The 19,440-nt window shown below is 41.3% G+C and overlaps 1 protein-coding gene across 5 annotated transcripts in view; it reads right to left on the bottom strand.

Annotated features, from left to right (window-relative positions):
• The window catches only part of Eml6 (EMAP like 6), a 289,180-nt gene that overhangs the window by 119,985 nt on the left and 149,755 nt on the right, over positions 1-19,440 (bottom strand). For all 5 annotated transcript variants that reach the window (XM_031337169.1, XM_031337170.1, XM_031337171.1 and 2 more), the window contains 2 exons: positions 16,167-16,352; positions 14,520-14,655 (listed from right to left, as the gene is read on the bottom strand). In XM_031337169.1, coding sequence (XP_031193029.1) covers positions 14,520-14,655; positions 16,167-16,352 — 322 coding nt within the window. The remainder of the gene's footprint in view (positions 1-14,519; positions 14,656-16,166; positions 16,353-19,440) is intronic.

The following is a 19,440-nucleotide window of genomic DNA, read 5'->3' as shown; positions in this document are numbered from 1 at the left end:
AACAGGAATCTTGAAGGGCTAGAAAACACTTAAAGAAATGTTCAACATCAGGGAAATGCAAGTCAAAATGATCCTGTGATCAAGAACTCCATAAATATAGTACATGTTGGCAAGGATACGGAGAAAGAGGAATGCTCCTCCATTGCTGGTGGGACTGCAGACTGGTACAACCACTCTGGAAATCCATCTGGAGGTTCCTCAGAAAATTGGAAATCGATCTACCTGAAGACTCAGCTATACCACTCCTGGGCATATACCCAAAAGACGCTCCACCATACCACAAGGACATATGCTCCACTATGTTCATAGCAGCCTTACTTGTCATAGCCAGAAGCTGGAAACAACCCAGATGTCCCTCTACCAAAGAATGGATACAGAAAATGTGGTTCATTTACACAACAGAATACTACTCAGCTATTAAAAACAAGGACACCATGAATTTTTCAGGCAAATGGATGGAACTAGAAAACATTCTGAGTGAGGTAACTCAGACCCAAACGGATCAGTGGGTACATAATAATAAGAGTTCCCAAACAGAACACCAATGGCTCATACATAATATGTACTCACTGATAAGAGGATATTAGCCAAAAAGTTCAGAAGACCCATGAGACAACTCACAGACTGTAGGAAGCTTGACAAGAAGGAAGGACCAAGTGTGTATTACTCAAATCCCCTTAGAATGGGGAACAAAAGTATCATGGGATGCTGAGGAAGGGAAGAACTTAGGTGGGAGAGGGGGTGGGGAGGGGAAAAGGGAGACAGAGGACCACCTACCTTCCAAACTTTTGACCCATAATTGTTCCAGTTTAAAGGAAATGCAGGGACAAAAATGGAGCAGAGACCTGAGAGAAAGGCCACCCAGTGACTGACCCAACTTGGTATCCATCCCATGCACACCAAGCTCTGACACTATTACTGACGCCATATTGTGCTTGCAGACAGGAGCCCAGCATGGTTGTTCTCTGAGAGGCTCTACCAGCAGCTGACTGAGACAGATGGAGAGACTTACAGCCAACCATTAGATTGATGTTGGGAACACCTGTGAAGAATTTTGGGGAAGGACTGAAGGAGCTGAGGGAGATTACCACCCCATAAGAGCAACAACAATGTTAACTAACCTGAACTCCCAGAGCTCCCAGAGACTAAACCACCAACCAGAGTAGCATGGGCTAGTTAGTCTATGCCACCCCATTCCTCTCCCTGCACATGGGTAGGAAAGGACTGCCTTGTCTGGGAAGAAAGGGGGGCAATTTGTGGAATGTAAATAAAATAATTAAAATTTAAAAAAAGAAAGAAAAAGAAAAATGACCCTCCATGATCTCTGGCTTCTTTGGTCTATTCAATTCCTTACTGAGTTTGTTATGTATTGACTTATGCAGGGAATTGTCTCACAGCTGAGTTAGAACTATGCAAGCAATTCCATTTTCCTAACTCTCTGGAAATAAGGTTGCAATATGCTCTGCAACCTCAGTTGCCTTCACATCTGTGCTGTACCAAGCACCAGAAGCTATAGACACAGGATTCACTCTGGCTTTATACCTGATTAGTCAGATGCCCAGAGGGAAATACTTTGCTCTACGAGGGTCAGAGGTAGTATGTACATATATTATATATACAATATATGTTATAAACTATAATAATGAAGACCATATAATTTATCATCCAAATTTGAATCCCTTTGAAGGTAAAAAGGAAGCTATAAAAACAATTAAGTTTTCATATTTAAAAACATGTATTTCTAAAAATAGTTTTATTATGCTGAGAGACCTAATAAATATTTATATGAAAAGTTTCACAAAATTCTACTATCACTATTATGAAATGGATTGTCTTAGGACAAGGAATAAATGGAGCACAGATAATTTTTAAGATCATTCCATTGTTTGTACAACACTTACCATGTCAGGAATATGCCATCATGCATCTGTCAAAGTCCATGGACTACACATTACCCAGAATGACCCCTCACGTGAACTATGGACCTCACATGGAAATGACTTTCATCACTCTACGTGGGATGCTGATGGCTGAGAGAAGTGTGCCTGTGTGAAGAGGAGATGCTAAAACCAGCTCCTCACTGGTACCCGTTCCTTCAGCAGCACCTGCTGAGGGATAACAATCATAGGTGTATGCTCAAAGGCTGCAGAGAGCCTCTACTCTAGTTGGGCTGTGATCTACCAACAGTCCCTGCTGTTTACTCTCAGCCATACACACACACACACACACACTTGTAGTGCTTGCCAATCTTGTGATTTGATAAATGAAAAGTTAAAGTTTTTTTAATATTACAAAAGCCATGTTAGATGTACTTTTTATAGAGAATAAAATAAACTCTTGGTGTTCAATGTCATTTTAAGATATATTTTTAAACATCTAGGAGGAATGCTAAGTCAGATGGGATAGCAGGAAAGCAGATTGGTGATTTAGAATTTCTGAGAATATGTAATCCTGATCTGTGGTCTTACAAGGGTTGAATGAGATACTGCCTTTGTTTTCTGGCCTTCTTTCCTTTCTTCCTTTATTCCTTCCTTCCTTCCTTCTTCCTTCCTTCCTTCCTTTCTTCCTTCCTTCTTTCCTTCCTTTGGCACAAGGCTATGTGTATGTGAGATAACTCTCCTCACCTAACATTGGCATCTCATTTGGTACAGTGTGCAAACATGTACCACCACCTCTATAATATAACCTCTTCGGAGGAATGTGAAAAGGTTCAGAAAAAGTACAAAGAAACCCACAATCTGTGTTTTAGGGGGAAAAAAAGCAGCTCAAGAGGGGTTGGAAAATGATCAGTTGGTAATGTAGAGCAGCTATACCACCTATAATAAGCAAGTATCAGGACCTGAGTTTTATTCCCAGCACCCATATAAAAATGTGGGTACAATAGCACATGTCTTTAATCTTAGCTCTGGGGAGCTATGAGGATTCCTGGAGCTTGCCAGACAGTCAGCATAGCAAAATCAATGAGCACCAGGTCTAGTGAGAAACCCTGTATCAAAAAATAAGACAGAGTACAATTGAAAAGAACACCCAACATCAACATCTAGAACACACACACACACACACACACACACACACACACACACACACACACCAGTCTGTGTCTCACAATCTGATTTTTTTATAGATTCCCTTGGGAAATGTTTCTGGTGAACTAAATAGTTCAGCAGGGAAACTCAACACTTAGCAAAAGCAAGAAGGCTGATTGACAAGAGTGTGTGTCTAGGTGAATGTGGTGGGAAAGGGGAGAGGAATTAGGAAAAAAAGGAGGGGAAAGAGAGACAGAGGGGGCAAAGAGAAAAGAGAAAAGTACACTTTTGACACTTATAATGAACTTAACGAGCTGTGAATACTTCCTCTCAGAGACCAATTCAGGTTCTCCACACATTCCTGTTCTCCAGATAGATTATCTTTTGTCATATCAGACTAGCCTACTCTAAGGGCCCTTAATGACACCAAGTCACTTTATTTTCTGAGATAACTATTTTTTTAAATAGAAGTTACTTCCCAAAGACACATCAGTGGGAGAATTGTATTTAAGCTTCTTAGTCACGCCCACAATCTTTGTTCCAAGCCAAATTGCTCCTCTGCTCCTGAGCTGCACAGAGCCTTGCAGCCTCTCCCAGGCAGTTCTGAGAGGCCCTGCAGAGGGACACTTCCCTGACATGGCCAGTACTTTCATTCTCCTGCCCATCCAGGCTTGGCATAAGAACAGAGAACAAGACTGTAATCAGAGTCTTCGCTGAGCTGGCCAAGGCAGCCATTGCACCCGTAATTAAGCTGCATTTGGTTCTTTATCTTTTGCTCTGCTACTATTTGGAGTAAGGTTAGACAACTGTTAGTAGCAAAATGAAAATCAAGGAAAGCTGCCACAGACATGCTCTTCCTCTTTGAGATGCATATTGTGGGTATTTTTGACAGCGTGGTGAGGTGTCTAAGTTGGATTTGAGGCCCCCTATGCACTGTGATGAGAAAGGTAGAGCGCTGGCCTGCTTGGTACATGTGGACAGCAGATGGCAGTAGAGAGCAAACTACTCATCCAAACCTGAAAAATTTCTCTAAGGCAGAAACCAAATTCTTAATTTGCTTTTTTTCTGTTCCTTCTAGAAAGTGGAGAACATGCTCCCAGAGCTCTCTGTTATAGTTCCAAGGCCAGCATGAGAGGAGTTGGCCCATCAATACTGACACATGCCTTGTGGCTAAAGGGGAATGCTGAACTAGTTAAGTGAATAGATGGATTTATCCTTGAGCCCTCTTAGCTAGGGACACCACAAGTTACTTAACCTTTCAAATCTTCAGTTACCACAGCTATAAGTGAAGATGACATCTGCAGTCCCACTTCACAGAACTGTCTAGCTTCAACACCAACACTGGACCTAGAGCCTAACATCTGAGAAATTAATCGATTAATACCAAATATTATTCTAACCAGCAAGTCTTTGTGCACTGTAGGGTCTTTTTTTTTAAAGGTTATGTCCCAATATGAACAATTTGCTGTGTGTGGGTCAGTTCCATGGGAACTCATACAGGATCTCTGAAGATGCTTCCAGCCCCTCCTCCCCTCGATGGGCAGCTAGCTACTCCTTGCCTTTCAGCTGATTCTTTTATTATTCTAATGTGCTAGCGTTGTGAACTCTCAGAAGGCGGAGCAGTGTTTTAGCTCAGAGAAAATTACCTCTGGGCTAACCCGTCCCTTCTCACAGTTATCTGGCTAGGGAAAGGTAAACCGGCAGCAGGGAAGGGCGTGGTTTAAACTCATAGTCTAAGGCCTAAAGTCATGGCAAAGAGCACAGGGCAACCTGCCCAGCCTTTCTGCACACTGGAATCTTCATGAAGTATCTAAAACATATGGATGCCTGGGACCCACCCAGACAGTCCTCTCAGTTCGTGTGGCGTTGGACATGGTGGTAGGTGGGTTGGACACTTAAGACTGAGAAGCGTTGCCTCCCAAGCCCAGCTAGAGTGTTTTCCAGGTGATGGTAAATAATGTTTCTTTAGCTTGAGGTTGAAAACTCCACCCCAGTACATTAGAAAATACAGGCCTAGTAAATCAAGGCAAAAAGCTTGCTTTTTTTTTTTTTTTTAATCCAACAAGCAAGCACTGCAGGTGGACAGTAAGGATTCCTAATGACAGCGCTGAGCTGAGAGACACTATCAACTCTGTGGACCAGAATGGTCTCCAGATAAGCACCTATGGATCATGGCGGAGAAACTCCACAATTACTGGGCTGGGGATGGCTCAGTGGGCCACAGTGCTTGCTATGCAAGAGTGCCCAAGTTCTGACTCCTAGCACCTACATGGACATGGAGGCACACACTTGTAATCCCAACATGGGGAGACAGAGACAGGAGGACCCCAGGGCTCACTGACTAGCTGGTCTAGCTAATAGATGACTTTCAGATTTAGTGAGGAACCCTGCTTCAAAAAATTAGGCGGAGGGTCATAGAGCCTGAAGAAATTGAGTGTTCAAGTAGAAGCTGCACCCCCACTGACCAGCATTCACAGTGCTGGAAGATGCTCTTCGTGCTATTGGAGGAGTAAGGTAAGCATCAGTATCATCCAGCTACAAACCTTGTGAGCTGCATGCAAGGTGTACTGATTCAACAGTGGCACAAAATGATGGGAGGAACCAACCACATCTGGATTGATTTTAAGGCCCATTTCATGGGATGGCACCCATCTCTGACACTGAAAAGGTGGCCAAAAACCTGAGACTGGATGGATCATGGACCTAGGGGAAACATACTGCTCAACTCTGCTAAAGGGACAGAGCAATCAAATGACTCCTAATGACATGTTGCTATGCCTATAGAATAGTAGCATGACAGAGAAGCTCTTATTGGATGCTTTCATCAAACCCCTCCTCTTGAGGCTCAGGAATCTATGTGTAAAGGAAGGCACATATGTGCATCAGTTCTCTTAAGTCTAGAAGCTGCTGCTTTCTTCAAGTCAGTCACCACATCTGGCTCCTAGAATCTTTCTGCCTTCCCTAACTAGGAAGCCATTTGCAAGCAATACCTGCTGGGAAAAGTAAAATCATTTTCTCCAGTAAAATGTCATGAGTTTATCAACCACACTTCAGGGCAAACCCAATGCCCAGGAGTTCTCAGCTAACACAAAACAGACTTCATTTTGGGGGTGGGGGTGGGGCAGGGATTTTTGTTTTGTTTAGTTTTTTTTTTGTCTTACTGTTTTGTTGCTTGTTTTGATTTTCATTTTGCTTTGATTTTGGGGAGAGAAAGTGGGAGAGTCTGGTGGGTAGGGAGATATGTAAGATCTGAGAAGAGCTGGGGGAGAAAAATGTCAAAATATAAAAATATCAAAATAAGTATATATATGTAATAATAATTAGGGTTTTTTGTTTTTGTTTTTGTTTTTGTTTTTGTTTTTTCAAGACAGGGTTTCTCTTGCTGTCTTGGAATTCACTTTGTAGACCAGCTGGCCTCGAACTCAGAAATCTGCCTACCTCTGCCTTCTGAGTGCTGGGATGTGTCACCTGCTGCCTGGCTGTAATAATAATTATTAAAATAAGAAAAATAAAAGATGAAGGTCTGGCATTGACCACTGGCCTGCATATGTGTACATACACACATGCACACATACATGTGCACCCACACACATATACACACATACTTGCACACATACACCCCTACATGTGCTCACACATGCATACACCACACATCTGAATGTGTGCACAACATAGGTTATAAGATCTACCAAATCTTACATCAAACAAAGAAAACTGAGGCAGTTCAAAGCTTTCCATAAAAGGTGTATTTCCTATCTCTGTCAGTGTTCCCAGGATAAGGAGGCAAAGATTATATAAGAGAGGGTGTGCTGGGTTGATAGGAATGGCCCCATAGACTCATGTGTTTGACTGGTTGGCCATAGGGAGTGGCACTATTTGGGGGTATGTCCTTGTTGGAGGAAGTGTGTCACTGTGGAGGCAGCTTTGAAGTCATATATACTCAAGTTATACCCAGTGTGCTCTACAATCTCCTTTCTCTGCCTTTGATCTAGATGGAGAACTCTCAGCTCCTTCTTCAGCCCCATGTCTGCTGGCATGCTGCCATGCTCCTTGCCATGATGATAATGGACAAAATCTCTGAAACTGTATGCCAGCCTTAATTAAATATTTTCCTTTATATGATTTGCCTTAGTCTTGGTGTCTCTTTACAGCAATAAAGCCCTAACCAAGACAGAAAAGTTGATACTAGGGACTGGGTTATTGTGGTGATAGGCTTGACCATATTTTTGTTTGGAGGAATATGGACTTTGAGACTTCGGATTAGAAAAGCAGTTGAATGGTTTTCGTGCTGCTGAGGGTGATTTGAACTGTGGGAGCTTAGCTTAGGGGCTCTCAGAGAAGAATGTTAGCATGTGGCCCAGAAAATATTCTTGGGATATTTTAGTGAAGAATGTGGCTTCTCTTTGTCCTTGTCTGAAAAGTCTGTCTGAGACTAAAGTGAAGACTTTTGGATTAATAGCATTGACAGAGGAAGTATCAAAATAGCTTAGTATTGACTCTGTCATGTGGTTAGTAATGTTTACTCTTATGAAAATCTATAATGAAAAGAAGCAAGCTGAACAAGTAAAAAAATATTGTACAACTTGAGGAGAAAAGAGGGACCAGGAAGTGGAATGGAGCTAAATCCTGTGTTTAAGGAAATAAACAGATTAAAGAAAGCCTGATATTAAATTGAATAGGATGGTAACCTCAGGGCAAGACCCCGCCCAGCTTCTGAAAAGGAATTAAAGATCAGTTTAGTTCCAGGAGTGGTGGTGTATGCCTTTAATTCCAGTACTCACAAGGCAGAGGCTGGTAGATCTCTATGTTAGAGGCCAGCCTGGTTTACAGAGCAAGTTCCAGAACAGCTGAGCTTAGGCAGTGAAAGAAACCATCGAAAACAGAAAGCTGGTGAAGACGTAATTGAACAAGGAGCCATATTCCAGCCCCACATGCAGCCTTGCCAGCTTCAGTCACATGGTTCTGGCTTTAGAGATAAGGATAGGAGAAAGGGATTATGGAATCTCCTTCCAAGACTAAGGAAAGCTCCTGAGGCCTGGCATGCATCAGGAGTGTCCCTGCATAAAAGTCTAGAGAGGCTGTGAAGCTGTGAAGGTGAAGCCTGGATTGCCTTGGAGACCCCAAGATGCTGGAGATGCCAGAGTCATGGGACACCTGTCAAGGAAATCTGCTAACAGGGGGTAGAAATAGACACACACACACAGAGAGAGCACAGAGAGAGAGAGAGAGAGAGAGAGAGAGAGAGATTACAGTCAACAAAGATGAAGGTAATTGGAGTTCTGAGTGTTTTGACTTTAGACATGGCAATGTAGAGTCTGGAGTTTGCCCAGCTGATATTTGGGTCTTGCTTTGATCCAGTATTTCTTCATTGTATTCCCTTTTGGAATGGTAGCATGTATCCTGTGCCATTATATGTTGGAAATATATGATCTGTTTGTTTTTATCTGTATGTGATTATATGTGACCAGTTTGACTCTACAGGGGACTACAGTTAAGTGATTGCATGAGTCTCAGAAGAGACTTTGAACTTTGGACTTTTAAACTAGTTTGAGACTGTTTTAGACTATGGGGACTTTTGAAGTTGGACTGAATGCATTTCTGCATTATGGTATGGCTACAAACCTATGGTGGCCAAGGAGTGGAATGTGATAGTTTGAATGAAAATGGCCCCACAGGCTCAGAGGTGTAGTCTTGCTGGAACAGGTATGGCCTTGTTGAAGGAATTATGTCACTAGGGGTGGGCTTTGAGGTCTCAGAAGCTCAAGTTTGTTCTCCTTCTGCTGCCTGTAGATCAAGATGTAGAACTTTCAACTCCTTCTCCAGGACCATGTCTGCCTGGGTGCTGCCATGCTTCCCACTATGATGACAACAGACTGAACTTGTGAAACAATAGCAGCTCCAATGAAATGTTTTCCTTTTCGAGAGTCGTCATGGCCATGGTGTCTCTTCATAGCAATAGAAACCCTAAGACATAACTATTAGGGGTGGGCTTTAAGGTGTCAAAAACCCACCAGACTCAGTCTTTGCCTCTGTCTCTGTCTGTCTCTGTGGGTCTGTCTGACTTTGTGTTTCTGTCTGACTTTCTGTCTCTGCCTCTCTGTCGCTCTCTGCCTGCTGCCTGTAGACCAACTACTGCTCCAGCATTATGTCTGTCTACTCCCCGTCATGATCATAACGGACTAAGTCTCTGGAACTGTAAGTAAACCCCAACTAAATGCTTTCTTTTATAAGTGTTGCTGTGGACTCAAGCAGCCAGAGAACATTAACTAAGACAAGCACCTACCTTCCCAAATATGAACTAAAATAACAACACATACTGATATTGTGAGGTGGGCGTGGGTAAACACTGGGAATCAACAAGAGAATGATAGTAACATTCATTATGAGATTCAGAAACCTGAAACGACAGTATAAGAAAGCAACCACCCAGCTGTCAAGGCACAGCCAGGGAAGAAGAGAGCCATGACAAGCTGTTAGTGCAGATGCTGGAAACCCCAGCTATGGGAGGCACACTGAGAGAAGTAGCCTGCTTTCTGCACAGAAGCCCTTTTTTGGGAAAAACAGCTCACACCATCTTCCCAGAGAATTCCTAATGCTACAGTCAGAGGCCATCTTTAAAAGGAAGCTACTGTTTGGATTTGAGATTCCTACAATGTCTCTAAAGCCATTACATTGGCTTTGGGTGGGGGTTGCTGCCTTGCAAATCTGACATAACTCAGCATACCAACAATAGGACAGAGAAATAAATAGGTAGAATCCTGCAGAACCAGGTGTTCAGGGACATGCCTTCTGAGACCAAAGGCACAGCCAATTACAAGTGGACTTTGCCAGTGCCAGGACTGAAGGAACAGGTGCAGCCTCTCACACATCTTAACCCTGCACTGTGATGAGCACCTGTGGCTCACGGGTAATAAGGGGTGCCAGTGGGTCCCACTGTTGCCCTATCCTCAGGCTTGCCACATGTCCCTCTGAGCCAGAGCTCAGACTGTCAGGACCAAATGTACATGGCACAAAGGAAGTGCTGCAGCTTCTGTCACTGCCTCTTCTGTATAGTGTCTGCCGCAGCACCACTCACTAGTCAGAGGGAGAGAACTTCAGATGTTTAACTACTGCTGGGCCCACCAATTCAAGAAGCCTTTACTATCAGCAGAGATAGCATTAACATTAAGAGAGGAAACCTCTGCTGCCTGATTAGGGCCACCCCTCAAACTGCAGTAACAGTTACACAATGGCTATCTCATTGCTTTGTTCACCACACCTGCCTTAGCTTCTAGTGTCCCTCACTTATGTGGTCTGCAGAGATGGTAGGTCACTGACTTTATTGTAAACACGCTATGGGGAATAATCATTAATTATAGACAAAAAAAATTTTTTTTTCAGAGAGAGTATACTGTGGTGCTACCTAGAAATAAAGCCAACCATTTATAGCAAGCTAGCATCAAGCAGTGAGTTGAGGACAGAGGAATAAGCCATTGAACAGTTCAAAAGCTGCCAGGGCAAGATGTTGGAGGGTGGTGGGAGCAGAGAAACAACGAGGGAGAGAGAGAGAGAGAGAGAGAGAGAGAGAGAGAGAGAAGACTGTGGAGACTGGAGAAAACTAAAAGGCTATAAGGGTCCAGAGAAGACAAAGTATGGGCTCTGGTAGCTGTGACACATAGGAGGCACTATTGTAAGCTCTCTGAAGGCATCAGGGGAAAAAAGATACCCAGTTGATCCAAACGAGGCCACGAACATTGCACATGGGTAAGTGTGCTGTATGTTAGAAGGTACAAAGCATTAGCATATCTGGAAAGAGACAGCAGGAGTGCCCAGGGGCTGGAAGAAGAAGGAAATTTCAGACAAGGTCAATCAGTGCAGGAGTCAGTGGGTAAAAGGCTCAAGTTGAAAAGGAACATTGCAGACAGAGGAAAAAAATGTGAGGCGGCCTGGGCGAGGCAGAGGAAGAAGCAGGTGCTCTGAGGCTGTCATAAGGACTTCGGGTGTTTCAGAAAAATGGGGAATCATTGAAAGGTTTTGAAAAAAGATTTATGACCTGGCTTGTATAAACAGAAGACAATTTTTAAAGCTACTGGACACAAGTGATAAAGCAACTGTTGAAATCCATGTGCTCAATGATGCTCCAGACCAGGAAAAGCACAACAACCCTTGTGTCCTGCAGAGCCCAGCCTCAGCACCAGCTCTTGCTCTGTGATTTTCCTGATGTAGATCCCTTCCAATTCACACTTTATAGATCATTAGACAAACAGCTACTTAATATATGTGTTTATAATCCCCAGAAAAATATACAGTGACTCAAGCATGCTTTTTAGAACTGCTTTTCTAGTCTTTTATCATACATCTCAACAGATGCCTAATAAATGTTTGTTGAATGGGTAAATAATACATCTTGTATTGGGTGCACAATTGCTTTTTATTCCTTTTAAACTCTATAACAATTAAGTAAACATATGCACTTTGGTTGACACATTTTAAGAATTATTTTTACCTTTTCTTGCCAACCTTAATAATCATTTTAAGCTCCATTGTTTCATCTAGATCACCAATTTGCTTTAAAAAGTTGGATGCAACATATGCTGTTATACTTGTCATGAGATGACTTAGGACCCTAAGTCTGCACTTATCTTGATGTTCACAAGCCTGTGTGCTTCTGTCTCCTTGTCCATAAGATGACAGAGTTGCTTTCATTAATGTTCAATCTCTCTCCCATCTTGAAAACTCCAGAATTCATATTCCCTGAAATATAGTGGCTCTGAAACACACATCTCTGAATGATTTAGGATTTGGGGTTCATGTGTGCAGTGGGATCTGGCACAGTAATACCTTAAATAAAACATTTCATTTCCCCTCTTTTCTTAAGACAAGGTCTTGACATGGAACCCTGTCTGACCTCAAAGTCACAAGCTTCTCCCTCCACCTCCCAAGTGATGGGATTGCAGATATACAACACAACCAGATGAATAGAAGATTTCTGTGGTGAAACGTATGATTATTTACATTATGAGGTCAGTAAATAGCTTTGCACCAGTTTATATCAGGTTTTGTTACCAAACTCATCATAAAAGTATTTTTTTTTTAGCTCTGGTTTATTTAGTTTTCAAAACTGCAAATCAAAGATTTTGGATGAATTCAGTTGCAGATTTATATAATCATGTAACACTGTTGCTAAAGGAAAGTTGTTGAATGCCCAATTGATAAAAAGTCTGTTCATTCACAAAAAGCATGAAAGTTATTGGTGTAACTGAAGGACTACAGTTCCCTTGACTGTGGATGGTATCCCTCAGGGTGTGAGGCACATCTTTTTTTCACTAAACTGTGGGGAGGGCAGAGTCCTAAGAATCTGTCCTGGCCTTGATGATTCTTGCTGATGTAAGTGTGACGCATCTGGCAAGCTGATGTGTCACAATTTAAAATGGAGTTACTGCTGTTACTGGAAGTCAAGTATTTTAATTAGCTCAAAGCTGACTAGAAAAACATAAGAGGATTGATTGGCAGTATCTCTTTATAACAAAGCTATATCATTTTCATAAATGTAGTATTTAACCTTAGTTCATTTGAAAAGTCTTTCTTATTTTTGACAACTGAAGACCTTGGAAATTGCTAGATTCATTTTATAGACCTAGAAGTCTACAAGAGAAGCAAGAGAAGTCTTCATATATTGCACACTAAGTAGGATCTTGGGATAAGAGTTTACAAATGCTAACAAGTGGTAGTCCCTTAATTTTAAAATGACATTTAGTTAGTTATTTGTGTGTGTGCATATACATAGACATGCACATGCATAAATGCATATGTAGAATACATATGAGGGTCAGAAGACAACTTACAGAAGTCAGTTTTTTCTTCCTATCATGTGAGTTTCTGGGATTGAACTCATGTCATCAGGACTGGCATCAAGTACTTTTATGGTTGAGCTCACTGCTCTTGATTAATATTTTCAAACTTGAAACACAAAGTAGCAAGAATGATGTTATAGATTAGAACATGACCATGAAAATGTTCTTGCTGAATGTTTAGAAAGTCTTTTTAATAGAATGAAAAAAATAAAAACAAAACCCCACAAAAGAACCACAAAACATAGTTTCCACGGGAATGAGGTTAACAGTCATTGTTACCCAACAGCAAAAAGATGGGGGGGAATTCATGCACATCAAAAGTCCTTCTGAAGATAAATTCACTCCTGTAGTTTTATATTCGTATTGAAACCAAGGCAATCCTGACACTGGTTTGCCTGAATCTGCTCCTCTCAAATGTGTTTTACTTCCATTTTTTGAAGCAGGGAGTAGGCAGAGCAGAAGATCTCTCTGAGGGTGGGACAGTGTGTAAAGATCTGCTGTCCCCCCTGTCTCCTTCTGTCTGTTCTGCTCCTCCACACCCTCCTTCCATCCTTGCTTACCCCCCACTCTCTACAAATGCTCATAGGGTGGGTGTCTGGAGTTGCTTGGTTGAAGACTTTTGCTTTTTTTTTTTAAAATGTGGCTCTTAGAATAACTAACTTGCTTTTATATATTTGTATATTCTCCTGAATAAAGTTGCTTAAAATCACATGATATTGTAGAGAATTTAAGGACCTTGACCTTGTCCTAATTGACGGAGTAAAGCGGAAACCAAATTCTACAACTTTTTAAGAAGCCTGGTGTTAGGTATCCACAGCTCCCTAAGAGAACCCGTGCAATCTCCGGAAGAGCAGTGTTGCCCTTTTTGTCGTGAATGGCAGAAGGGAGGGCGTAGCCTGTGGTATGAGATGAATCACAACCTCCAGCTCACTGCTCAGCTGCTAACTTTAAGAATAAAGTTTGACTGGAAACAACACTGCTTAGGGAAAATAGCCTGAGGACACACGGTCCACGTTGTCTTCTCTCTGCTCTCGGATGTCTACCCCAGCCCCTGAGTGCTGCAGGTGGCTACAGCTTTATTTTCCGAGTCTGGATACATTTATCATCCATTTGTTGACTTCCTTGTCCAGAAATTCTTCATTTTACCACTGAAAATAATCCCATATTCTGGGAAACCACTTTTTCACTGTAATGTTATCATCTGTCTTTGCTACAGGATCACTGTAGGTTTGTGCCAAGCAGGAGAAAAGGTATCTACTCAAGCTCCATACTTTGGAGCTTGTATTCAATATTTTTATGTAAACCCTTAAAGTCTTCATAGAACAAAGCAAATACTGTCAGGTAGAATATAAAACTCACATATTTAATTCTCTTAAAAACTTTCACTTGTATAAGTGATATGCCTCATGCATGTGCGTGTACTCTGTGTATGCATAATATACACGGAAGCCCGGAGAAGGCACAAGGTCCCTGGAACTGGGATTACAGGCACTTGTGGGCAGTGTGAACTGTGTCCAGGTCTTCTTCTGTGAATGCTCCTAATAGCTGAGCTGTCTCTCTAGCCCTTATATTTACTTCTTGCTCTTAAACAAAAAACACAAAGCTTGGCATTGCATGCAATCTTCTTAGAGCACATGGTAAGTACTAATGCACATGTTACCTTTATATCCTTGTTCCGTCTCCCTGAGATCAATTTTGGTTATTGGTTTGAAATCAGTGTCCCATAATCGTATGCAGCCATCTCGCCCACCAGTAGCAAAGCCCTCTTCACAAGCATACAGGCTGAAGATCCCAGCCTGTCAATTATAAAAGGTAGAATTCAGTCCCACGGTCACCAATGTCATTGTTGCTGAATCTCCATGATTAAAAATAACAGAGCAAGACTAATTAAAGCAGATGCTGTTTCCTGTTGAAATCTGACAACAGATCAACATACTTCATCTCAGCTGGATCAGAGTAATTACAGCCACCACCAGGAATCAAAGCAATTCCAACACATCTAATTTGATAAGATTGTTACCGCCACCACCCGAAATGTTAGCTATGGATGCCTTGGTAAAAGCAGACACAGAATCACATTTCTGTATGACACCTGAGCCTTCTAAAACAAAGACATTACAAAGGTGTCACACTTAAGTTCTAAATTAATGAAGTAGAGACACAGACTAAGGGCATGGTGCCACACCGTTTACAAGTATAGAGGTGCCTGAGACAGGATAGTGTCACTCTTGACAAACCAAAAACTACAAATAGCATCGTGTCAGCATTGTGTACTTTGGCATGACTCCCTTTTCATATCTAAAATACCTTGACTCTTACTTTACTTGATTTTTTTCAAAGCTGTTATGTTACATTATGCTGACAGAGAGAAACTGATTGCTGAGGCAGCAGCTCATTTAATGAATGAAGACAAATTCTGACCTCTTAATTATTTTAAGAGTCATTTGGCAATGAAGCCGAGACAAATGGTTTTCACCACAGATGACCAGGAAGGCTCTAAAGTATCTAAACCGTTTCACTGAGTTGTCTAAGGTTTGCTTCATGGGAAGAGTAATGAGGTCTGGGGATGCAGCTTAATGACAGGTCTTGCCTAGGGTGTGAGGCTCTGGGCTCAATCTCCAGCACTGAAAGTAGTAATGGGGAATGAATTTGAGGGTATTAAGACAGACCACTCTTTATCCTATTTCTACTGTGCCATGTGGGTGCTGGGAACTGCACCCAGGTCTTCCATGAGCAGTGAGTGATCTTAACCACTGAGTCATCTCTCTACCCCTTCAATTTAACTCTCTTAAACTGAAATACAAATCTTAACAGGCCAGGACCAGTGAAGCAGGCTGTGAAGTTAACAAGACCACAGGACATTAGCAGGTAGATAATAATTTAAGAAGTAATGAAGTGTTCTCATGGCAAACTACTACTTAAGAGTAACACTAATCAGCCAATTTAAAGTTAAGGGGAAGGCTGGATTTAGTATTTTTTCTCCCCCAGGTAACAAAAGTAACTTGAGAAATCTTCATGAGTGGCTTCATTTATGTGTATGTGCATGTACATGTGTACACAATTGTTTGAAGTCTAACTGTAAAGCAAAGGACAGAAATATAGAGATGTGTGGCCTTAACCCATTCAATACATCATCCACATTACATCATCCCTCATTACATCATCCCTTATTACATCATCCACATTACATCATCCTTCATTACATCATCCCTCATTACATCATCCACATTACATCATCCACATTACATCATCCACATTACATCATCACTCATTACATCATCCCACGGCCCCATATGGCAATACTCACACTATGTGCTCCTTGAATCGTGCGGATTAAGGTGAGCCCTTTCCAGACATAGATGTCACCGTTTAAAGCACCAGAGTATGTGATATCTTCTTTGGCACACGCAAGGCAAAGGATAGTCTGAAGATCTCCTGTTTTGCCAAATATGCCTCTTTTTGCAGTCAGGGCATTTCCACATAGTGTCCAAAACTGGGAAGTAATAAAATAAATAGATGCTGAAATAGAGTGCTCTATATACATTCCGTTATTGGTATCTTCAGTAACTTTACAGAATAGACTTTACCTAAACTGAAGATAAATTAATTGTTTCTCTGTGTCATTAGAGAACCATGAAAAAACCTGCATACCTCTAACAGCATAAGAAAAACTCACAATGGTATCTTTTAACTTTAAAAGCTCCAAATTTTCAAAATGTTAGTGTTTAATGCATTTAAATGACCCCAGTGTTCACAGAATGGAACTGGCCTTTTATCAAATGAATAGAGATTGGGGAAAAGTTCAGAAATATAGATAAGTATAAAATGAAAGCCACATCTCCAGCACATGCCTGTAATCCTAGCACTTGGGAGGCAGTGGAAGAAGAAGCATGCACACTGAAGGCTAGCCTAGTCTAAATAGCAACTTCTAGGCTATCCAGAGCTACTTAATAAGGCCATACATAGAAAATGTGATGGGATGAGGTGTGTGTGTATGTATATGTGTATATTAATGTATTACATAAAGAAAAACTGGTTAGGAATAACTTCATATTAGCATAACACACATCACCTAGCCATTTTAAAGTATGTATGTATATTTTAAAAACTGCTCTCTAGGCTGGCTGATGGAGTTGGTTAGAGCATGGTGGCAATAAAAAATTCCTTTTTAACCAAAGTATTATAGTTTTTTTTTTTTAACTATAGAATTGTTCACATATGTTTCTAAATACAAGTGATACTTCACAAAGGCACACAATCACCCAGGCTTCTCCATTTTGTTTACATAGATCTTGTGAAAGATGGCAAACTTAAAGCTTGGACAATTTGTAGATGACAGCAGGGACACCACCATAGTTATACAGAAATCCCAGCATTTTTCCTTGATGCAGTTCCTAATGTATGAACTGGTGTAACTCTGGTGCCACTACCTAGTCCTCATAGTCTCCAAATACCTTCTCCATCTGTTGTTTCATCTCACAACACTCTTGAGCACTGGTTAGGACAGTCTGCTATTGTTTCATATGCAAATGTGGGAAAGCAGGCAGAAATACTTTTTAAAGACACAGATTCTATAAGGTTTATACATGAGAAACCAGAGAAACCTGGGTCACTGCTTTGAGAACTGCAACTAAGAAAGAGAGTGGGTGGAAACAACAAACAAGGCTTTTGTGACAACATATTCAGATTATACTCAAGAGGTGGGGCCGGTGAGCAGCTACAGGAACCAAGTTACAGTACTTGAAATGAACAGGAATAGCATTTGGATGATAGTGGGCAAGAAATTACATCTCACCCAGGAGAGCAAGATTAGATGACTCTAAGGGACAAGAATGTATGGAAGGAAAAAATCAATGGCAATCCTAATATTTTGTGCCTGAAGGAGAGGAAAGATGGTGGTCCTCTCAGAGTATGGTGGTGGGAAACACGCGGGCAGAAGCACTGCTCTGCAGACCCATGGCAGAGATGAGAGCATGCACTCAACTATTTGAAATAGTTTCAGATAAGCCAAGTGCAACTTGTTTCTTTGGATGGTACTTTTGCCAAAGGGTATTAAATTAAGTATAAAAGAAATGAAGAAATTTGGAAGAAAGCTCATTAGGTGCAAGGTTTGGGAAACACCTCTTAAATGTGAACTTCTTAGACACAGATGATCACTGGCTCTACAACTACACCAAAGAGCTTGTGGCCATGGTGACACCTCTCACTGCATTTTTTCATGTCTGAAGACTGGATGGAGAATGACTATTTTGTTTTTTGACTTGAGATATGTACCTCTGGCCTGAGCTAAATATAGATCATTACCCTGACACTGTGTGAACAAAGACTTTTTCTGTCAAAAATCACTCAATCAGATGGTTCTAGATACCTACATACATAATTTTAAGACATCAAATCATTCTCTTAAAAGGCATTTATAAATGAATGCCAGGAAAAGAGATTTTTTGGGGGAGGGAATACTTAAGATATCTTCTCTTCTTGAGAACCATCTCATCTAGCAAACAGTGGTATTTTGGACTAACCACGCACCATTAAATGACAAGGCATTGCTTATCTTCTCCAATGTCCTTTGGTAGATTGCAATGATCATCTGGTTAGAACAGGCAAGTACTAGGGTTTATCTGGCCTGAGAGAGTCTCCCAGGTCCTTCCATTCTATGATGAGAGATTGAAGAAGGCTCAACATTATCCACAACATTACATCTCACCCAAGAGAGCAAGACTAGATAACTCTAAGGAGGGAGAATGTATGGAAGAAAAAAATCAGTGACAATTCTAATATTTTGTGCCTGCAGGAGAGGAAAGATTAAACTTACAAAACCAGATAAGATTTTACCCTGGCTCCAGAAATTTCACATCAAGGGTTTTCTGGAAATTCAGCCTTTTGCTCTCCACTTTCAGTTCAATCATTTTTTACTAACTCCGAATGTAGGCAGGATCAAAAGTAAAAATAACTTATAAAAAAACAATTTTAGCTGAAGAGATGGCTCAGAAGGTAAGAACATGTTATGCTCATGCAGAGGACATGAATTCGGTCCCCAGCACCCACACCAGAGGGTTACAAACACCTGTCACTCCAGTTCTAGGGGACCCAGGCTCTGTGGGCACCTGCACTCATATACAAAAACACACAAATACACATAATTAAAATTTTAGAAAATCTTTAAAATCTGGTTTATTCTAGATTTATTTTTAAAAAGAATAAGTAAGGGGTGGCTGTGGACATGTGCAGTTTCTTCCATTGACCTATAGATGTGTGTCGTGCCTAGGGGAAAATGCCTAAACCTACTGAACAAGTTTAACATGGCAAGGAGCCCTTAGTGTTTGCAAACATAGCTGTAGGGCTTTCCCCCCCCCCTCCCATCTCTGCTCTTAGAACTGATTAAAAGTAAAAGTAAGGGGGCTGGAGAGATGGCTCAGTGGTTAAGAGCACTGACTGCTTTTCCAGAGGTCCTGAGTTCAATTCCCAGCAACCACATGGTGGCTCACAGCCATCTGTAATGGGATCTGATGCTCTCTTCTGGTGTGTCTGAAGGCAGCAACAGTGTATTCATGTATACATAAAATAAATAAATTTTTTAA

This window comes from Mastomys coucha, unplaced genomic scaffold (assembly GCF_008632895.1).
Source record: "Mastomys coucha isolate ucsf_1 unplaced genomic scaffold, UCSF_Mcou_1 pScaffold22, whole genome shotgun sequence".
NCBI classification, from domain to species: domain Eukaryota; kingdom Metazoa; phylum Chordata; class Mammalia; order Rodentia; family Muridae; genus Mastomys; species Mastomys coucha.
The sequence above is the reverse complement of the archived record's forward strand: the minus strand, read 5'-3'. Positions and strand labels throughout refer to the sequence as shown.